Source organism: Lycium ferocissimum, chromosome 7 (assembly GCF_029784015.1).
Source record: "Lycium ferocissimum isolate CSIRO_LF1 chromosome 7, AGI_CSIRO_Lferr_CH_V1, whole genome shotgun sequence".
Classification (NCBI taxonomy): domain Eukaryota; kingdom Viridiplantae; phylum Streptophyta; class Magnoliopsida; order Solanales; family Solanaceae; genus Lycium; species Lycium ferocissimum.
This window is the reverse complement of record NC_081348.1, coordinates 44,111,017-44,119,264: the sequence shown is the minus strand read 5'-3', so window position 1 is coordinate 44,119,264 and position 8,248 is coordinate 44,111,017. Positions and strand designations below refer to the sequence as shown.

The 8,248-nt window shown below is 37.9% G+C and overlaps 1 protein-coding gene across 1 annotated transcript; it reads right to left on the bottom strand.

Annotated features, from left to right (window-relative positions):
• Positions 1–2,254: 2,254 nt before the first annotated feature.
• LOC132065269 (casein kinase 1-like protein HD16) lies at positions 2,255–7,661 on the bottom strand. Its single transcript, XM_059458574.1, has 17 exons — positions 7,521–7,661; positions 7,378–7,457; positions 6,032–6,163; positions 5,849–5,922; positions 5,666–5,735; positions 5,508–5,563; positions 5,334–5,405; positions 4,857–4,951; positions 4,618–4,684; positions 4,386–4,515; positions 4,085–4,303; positions 3,864–4,006; positions 3,614–3,788; positions 3,349–3,439; positions 3,098–3,255; positions 2,812–3,000; positions 2,255–2,711 (listed from the first exon to the last, which is right to left on the bottom strand). The coding sequence occupies exons 1-17, from the start codon at positions 7,627–7,629 to the stop codon at positions 2,652–2,654; spliced, it is 1,920 nt and encodes a 639-aa protein (XP_059314557.1). The 5' UTR covers positions 7,630–7,661; the 3' UTR covers positions 2,255–2,651.
• Between the last annotated feature and the right edge of the window lie 587 nt (positions 7,662–8,248).

Below are 8,248 nucleotides of genomic sequence, written 5' to 3'. Positions count from 1 at the left end.
AAAAGCGAAGTTAGTCATGATGCAGCAAAGGGTATTGGTACCCCGATTGTTTCGGATGGATCCACCAAGTTTGGGTCCAACCAGAGTTGGTCGAAAAAATTCAGCAAGATCCATGGACTAACACACGCGAAAAGCTAAGGTGATCCTGAATTCTTGTTTCGTCACCCCAAAAAGCCAAAAACGCCATGTCAGTTATGATGAAGCAACAAGTATTGGTCACCAGGTCATTTCAGATGGAGCCATATACTTTGGGTCCAAACGGAGTTGATCAAAAAAATTCCCTAAGATTCATAGGCTAACATACACGAAAAGCTGAAATAATCCCAAATTCCAATTTCTTTACCCGGATACGCTAGAAAGCGAAATCATGATGAAACAACAAGTATTGGTCCCTAGGCCATTTCGGATGGATCCACCAAGTTTAGATCCAAACGGAGTCGGTCGAAAAATTTACGCAAGATCCATGGGCTAACATACACAAAAAGCTGAGGTGATCCCGAATGCCTGTTTCGTGAACCCGAAACGTCAAAAAAACGATGTCAGTCATGACAAAACAACGAGTATGGTCCCTAAGCCGTTTTGGATGGACCTACTAAGTTTGGGTCCAAATGGAGACGGTCAGAAAAAAAATTCGAGAGATCCATGGACTAAAACTTACAAAATGCTGAGGTAATCCCCAATTCTTGTTTCGTGACCACAAAACACAAAAAAAGCCATGTTAGTTATATTGAAGCAACAAGTATTGGTCCCTAATACGTTTCGGATGGACCCAACAAGTTTGGGTCCAAATGGAGTCTGTTGAAAAATTCTGCAAGATCCATGGGCTACACACACGAAAAGTTAAGGTGATCCGAATTCCAAGTTCGTGACCCCGAAACACCATAAAAAGCAACGTCAGTCATGATGATGTAATGAGTATTGGTCCCCGGGCCAATTTAAATGGACCCACCAAGTTTGAGTCCAAATAGAGTCTGTCAAAATATTTCGCAAGATCCATGGGTTAACACACACGAAAAGCTGAGGTGATCTCGAAACGCCAAGAAGGCGACGTCAGTTATGACGAAGCAAGGAGTGTTGGTCCTCAGGACGTTTCGAATGGACCAACCAAGCTTGGGTACAAACGGAGTCGGTTGAAAAAATTCAGTAAAATTCATGGGCTAATACATACGAAAAGTTGAGGTGATCTTGAATTCTTATTTCGTGACCTTGAAAAGCCAATAAAAGCGACGTTAGTCATGATTAAGCAGCGAGTATTGGTCCCAAGGCAGTTTCGGATGGACTCGCCAAGTTTGGGTCAAATGGAGTCCGTCAAAAAAATTCTAAAAATTCCATAGGCTAACAGACACGAAAAGCTGAGGTGGTCCCGAATTCCTGTTTCTTGACCACGAAACGCCAAAAAAAAAAAAAAGCGAAGTCAATCATGATGAAGCAACGAGTATTGTCACCGGGACGTTTCGGATGAATACACTAAGTTTTGGTCCAAATGGAGTCGGTCGAAAAAATTCGGCAAGAACCATGGGCTAATATACATGAAAAGTTGAGGTGATCCCGCGTTCTTGATTTGTAGCCCCGAAATACGAAAAAAATAAAAAGCAAAGTCAATCATGATGAAGCTACGAGCATATGTCCCCAAGTCGTTTCGGATGGATCCAACACATTTGGGTCCTACCGGAGTCGACACGAAAAGCTGAGGTGATCTCAAATTCCTGTTTAGTGACCCCAAAATGCCAGAAAAACCATGTCAGTTATGATGAAGCAACAAGTATTGATCACCATATATACGATAAAGCACATCAATGCAGCTGACAAAATATATATACTCATACTAAGAATCTTCAAATACAGGGAATGACAACCAAAAAGAACTTAAGGGATGTGACTTGAGACCAATTCAGGAATCAAAAAAATTAATACTAGGGGGAACAACCCTTTCTGGCTATTGTTTAAACAGGCCTTAATTAGCTGATTAGATGTATTCTGAGAATGGAAAAATAAACTAAGATACCCAAAACAGAAGCCAACTCGTACGTACATGAGAGGGAGAGAGACGTGCTCAAATTTCTCCTGTCCAATCACAAAAACTGCCAAAGTTGATCAACGAGTTCATGTACACAGCAGTAGAGACAACCAAAGACGATATCTCACAATTTAGGCAAGTAAAGCTTATCATTTAGCAGTTGAACCAGCATAGAAGAATTGACTAGCATAAAGCCAGAGGACAGAAGTCCAAACCAGAAACAAGGGCCAGAAGAAATAAAAAGAAAAAATTGACTGCTAATTTTGCAGCTCCTTAGCAAAACCTTAATTTGCATGGTTCATATACAAAGATAGCCTGTTTGGCTTACTCCTTAAAAGGAACTATTTGATCTATACAAACTTTGAACAATAGTAACCACCATTACCACCCTCCACAAGAACTACACTAACGAGCTGACTGACAAAAACACCATCTTGATCGTCAGGAACAATCACATACATTAATGGCAGGGGACTTCGCATCATCTTCACAGGAGAATGAAGTCTGCTTTGAGAGGAGTAAATAATGTCATCCATTTCTCTCCATTAGACCAAAGATAGCAGGCACTTGTTCAAGCACTACAATAGAGAATCTCATAGCAGCATTGGAAAGACTTCTAGCAGCACTTTTTGTCTCAAGAAACAGTTCGACCGTAACAGACAGAAGCAAGGTAAAGATTCTTTGCCCATTTCTCCTGCAGACAGCAACATACACAGTTAGCTTAGGAAACAGTAGGCACACACATACAGATGTGGTTTTCGACGAAGAAAATTAGCAATAATTGGTGCAACAACCTTGACATGAGTGCTGGGGAAAGCAGAGGTACGAAGTGTCTCTTGCGTTTCATCAGGAGGTTTCCTTCTTGGTATACTTAGAACAAGAGCAGCTTGATCCCATGTAGCTGCAGTCGCTGTGATACGATAACCAGCTTCCCACCTCTTATGGATCCCTTCACTAGGGTACAGAAAATCCAATTCCACTGTCTGAAAATTCATAGAAGCACATGAATACTCAATTCAGAATTAGAAAACTCCATGCACATGACCCAAAAAGCATAATCAAGAAAGAAAAGGTTTAAACCTGATCAGAAAACCCAGAACCACGAGACATAATAATTGCCCATCTACTTCCTGCAGTTGCCATGGCAGTAACATAGAAACCCTCCTTCCATTTTTTGTTTATCCACTTAAATGGAAAGGACTCACTGACTTTGTAAGACTGCTGAAGATACTGGGTACCTGATATTCAACGCAAAATTAAATTTAGTACCTTTTAATTCACAGAATCACAGAAGAAACACATATATAGAAAGTCAGCAAAGTTCCTCTAACCCTTTGACATGACAACTAAGGAGCTCCCATTGCTAGCTCCTGCTACAGCACTAATATAATAACTCCTTTCCCATTGCTCCATAATCCATTCCTATATTCAACCAGAAGCACAGAGGATTAACCAAACTCTTTATCAGTAAGGAATTGAACCACATCTGAATCATGCAAGAGTTTAACAGATATAGCATATCAAATGTGGACATATGCAACAAAAATTTATCTGATATGCTTCAAGATTGATCACATTCAATAATAGATAAGAGACCTTGTGAAGAAAACAAGGTGACAATCTGTAAACTTGATCACTAAATCCAGTCCCTGCATCCATGATTAGGGCCCACAAGTTCAAACAGGAGGCCACACTGCTGATAAATAGTCCATCGTCATTTCCTTTCTCAATATGCTGAGATAGCCTCTCATCACCAACGTTATAGTGATACCTGCAACCCAATGTTGTAGTCGCTTTATTCTTCACAAGCCTTAAACAAACAAATTTTGGCCAAAAGAGTATATACCTTTGCTTCATAGGGCGACGACCATTGTAAACACTGATCCACTGTGTTGCAGGCATTCCCATTCGCACCTTCTTCTTTGGTTGTTCATCATCATCGTCTTGAACTGTCAGTCTGCCTCTCTTCTGTCCGACTTGATATATAAGCTACATAGATCAAAAACAAAATTCAGCTTTTCTCCGTGATTCAACTTCAGGAGTAGCCTGGAATAGCCTGCAAAATACCTTCTGTGCACCATCAGTGTTAATTGGCCTAATGTCTGGATTTGGACCTACTATCCCATCAAATAACGAGATATATTTAGCATAGTTAGGCTCCTCATCAAATCTCAAGTTCACAACATACTCCACAAAGTGTCTAAATGGAGCAGGGCAGAGACAGCAAAGAGTTTCCGGAGAGGTTGCCATCTTTTTCTTACAGACAAGGAAACCTTTATTGTCACCCTAGACGAAAATTTTCCTTTATCAGAAAAAAGGAGACTCTATAGTAACAAAATACTGCAATTAAGTAGAGAAAAGTGCAGACCTGATAACCCTGCCACGGCAACTTGGCCCGGAGAAGGAAAATGAGTGTGTAAGCCAGAGATTCTAGATCATCTCTCCTGCTTCCAGTCCGTCCAAGGTGAGCATGCACACTAGCATACCTTACAGTTCCTCTGAAGCAATGGTTTACTCACTAGTTATTGAATGCACATCTAAATGCAAATAAAGGACATAGAACATAAAGAAAAGATAAGGTAAACTGTTGATAATTGTACCTAAAGACATCAGGCCGCTGATCGTACTCAACATGTAGACCAGTTGAAGTATCACGCCACTCTGTCGCTGAAGTATTCAAACAGGTAATAGAAGAGACATTGCATTAATAGAGCATGACAAAGATTTTTTTTTTGTTTTTTGATAAGTAGAGCATGATGAAGATTTCAAATGTAAAGATTGAAAAAGATCAGTGCACATCTATGACTTCTTTCTACATAAGTTCCAATCAATATTATACCTAATCCAAGGTCAACTAGAAACAATTTTTTCTCGTCAGGAGTTCCAGGTGGTCCAAGAAGAAAGTTCTCAGGTTTTACATCCCCATGCACATACCTGGGAAAACAGCAGCCAGAACGACAAGACTTACTTCAGAATCAATAAACACTGTTTCCTAGAAATACTGAAATTTTGCACCAGTGTCAACAGCCAACAAGATCATGTCAAGTATGGTAAAAGAAGTTCAGCATTTTGTGGATGCATAAAACTTCAAAACATAAATAGATGTACTTAAGAGAAATCTTTCATTCTTATGATGTAGTTGATCACATCTACTTGTTACGAAAGACAACCTGATAAGTCCTTTCTATAGCAACCAAATAACAACTTTGCTCTGTAAGAGCCAAACTCCAGCGATGTAGAAATAATCTCTAAAATAGAACACAGCTATCCGCATGAAGTAAGATAACAGTCATTAATATAAGAAAGATATACTTACCCTCTAGTGTGCAACTTCTCTAATATTGAGATAGCTTCAATAGCAATGCATGCTACCATTTCAGTAGACATCCTGAATATGACAACATTAAAGATCGAACTTTGAGTTACAGGAACCAGTATATGATATCAAAAGATAAGCTCCAAAATACAGATAATAGAAGATAGATCTTACGTATGGGAATTGTTGTTCCAGAAATCCCATAAACTCGGACCAAGCATATCCATGACCTGCAATATTATAGCATATCAGTAAATATTAGTGGAGATTGAAAATCAAATGCAGCTTGAAATAACAATAAAGTAACTCAACTACATAAAGAGACCACGTACCATAATATAGTAATCACCTTGCCGTCCCTTATAATGAACACGCGGTATACCATGACTACCACCAAGGACACTAGGGAAAAAAAGGGAAATGGCATGAAGTGTAGGATAGTATTATCACCAGATAATCAAAGTTGGAATAAAGACCTACAGATATAATGAAAATAAAATAAAATGAAGACTTACTTGTAGACCTGCCACTCGTAAGGTGGTCCATGGTTACAACCTTTGCTACTCCTATGCTCAAATTTTAAGGCAACCTAGAATCAGAAATGACAATAGGATCAATTTATATATCAAAGACACACCTCTCTGAGCATGACATATTTAGCAGAAAAGGCAACTAAATGCAAAAAAGCAAAGTTCCACCTCTATAGCTCCAGGGCCAGTTCGTTCATGAGGATTTGTTGTATTTACACGACGACCTACATACACTTGACCAAATCCTCCTTTACCAAGCTTCTTTTCAATCCTATAAGCTGGTGATAGACCAACCTGGACCTGTTACCCACACAAGGAAACTAGTAATTCAACAACTCAAGTTAAATCTTTCAGTTAGAAACTAGAAGGAAAAGTTGAACCAAAAAAGCAAGAATAGCAGCAACTCCTTTATTGACAAGAGAAACTTAACGTATGCCTAACATGATAGAGATAAGAAGGCAGGTTAAAACACCAACAACTTGCGCGTAGCAGTCACTCGTCCTTTCATCAGTTCCCTTAAAAATGACCTCAAAATGATCAAAGAAAAACAAACTTCTCACTCAAGAAAACAGGCGAAGAAAACAAAACAGTCACAAATAAAAGAGGATAAAAGCTTCTGGTCTATGTAACTTTGTGTCCTAAAAACACCTAAAAGACTGAGCTTTCCAACTTCAAGCTCTAAAATTGCACACAAAATCCATCACCAATTAAAGATGATGAGAAAACAACCTAGTTTTACGAAACCAAAAGAAAGCAATACTTTAAAATAACCTAAAAGACACTGATTGTTAGGTTGGGCAATATTATAACACTCTATTTGCCTTAAAAGGTCACAATATTTAGAAAAAAAGTGTTTGTTTTTGCAAACTCAAACCTTTGAGACTCTGGAGAAAGAGTGAATGAGAGAAGTTTTTGCCAAAACTAAACCTTTTTCGAAGATTTTCAAAACTCAGTTTGCTTAAAATCTGTTTTTGCAAAAACTCAAACAAACACCACATAGTATCACAATCAAATGGGTCTATACTCTATATTAATCAAAATGGCTATTAAGAATTCAAATAACTGATCATAACTAGCTCAAGCCATTAGAATACTCATATACCCTCTCAGACAGTTACCAATTTCAAAAAAAAAAAAAAAAAAATACTCATACCCTCTCAGGTAATGGAGGAGTATTGCCTTCTCGAAACGTGTTTGTTTGAGAAGCTTTTGCCCGAATAAAGACCGTTTTCAAATATTTTCAAACTCAACTTTTCTCAAAATCTGTTTTCTTTGCAAAAACTGAAACAAACACCACATAGTATTCATAATCAAATGAGCCTATATTGAACAAAATGAATACTAAGAATTCATATAACCAACCAAAACTAGATCAAGTTACTAGAATATCTTACCCTTTCAAACTCCGCTTTTCTCAAAATCTGTTTTTAGCAAAAACTCAAACAAACACCACATAGTAATCATAATGAAATGTGCATACATTGAGCAAAATGAATAAAGTGTTTTAGTGTTACCCTTTGAGGCAATGGAGGGGTATTTCCGTCATCTTCCACACCAACTACTAAACCTTTACTCTCATACTCATCCATCTTCTCTTCCTTTTCCTTCACTACATTCACAACGACGTCGTTTTTCTTCTTCCTCCTCCCTGCAGTACCTTTCTTCCGCCCTGTCGACGGCGGCGCGTGAGGTTCCGGTGACGGCGCGTGTGGTGCAGCAATCGGTTGTTGACGGCCTTTTCGCACAGCGCTACGAAGTTGACGCATTATCAACCATCCATCAATTCACAAACTCAAAAATCAACCTTCATCTACTTATTCACAACGACTTTCTAGAATCTTCTACAGATGTAGTATGTATTTATATATATGTGTGTGTATATGAATTAGGGTTTTGGATTTGTGAAGAAGATGTATCTGTGGAGGGAAATGGAAGTGAAAAACTGGCTCCAAATTGAAGTGGGTTTATAATGTATCTCTATTGGGAGCTGTGAAGAGAAACACAAATGCTCTAATTTTTTTTTTCTTTGGTTAATTTTTTGTATAATGTAGATTAATTATGTAAATTGCATATTAATTATATAGGGAAAACTCCACTTAATTGTATGAACTCCACGGTAAAAACGTGTCCCTAAACAATCTCATGTGTATTATTTAGTAGGATAAGAAGTGTTAAAATTTGAACTTCTAATTTGCAATTAAAAAAAGTTTTTATAGGCGCAAAATTACAACATATTTAAGATCATAAAATTGATCAAAGGTCCAAAAAAGTTCTTACAACAAGTAATAGTTATTACTTACTTTGTTTTAATTTATGTGAACTTATTATTATTTTGGAGGTTTTTGACCACTACTTTCTTATACTTTTTTAAAATTATTTGAATTA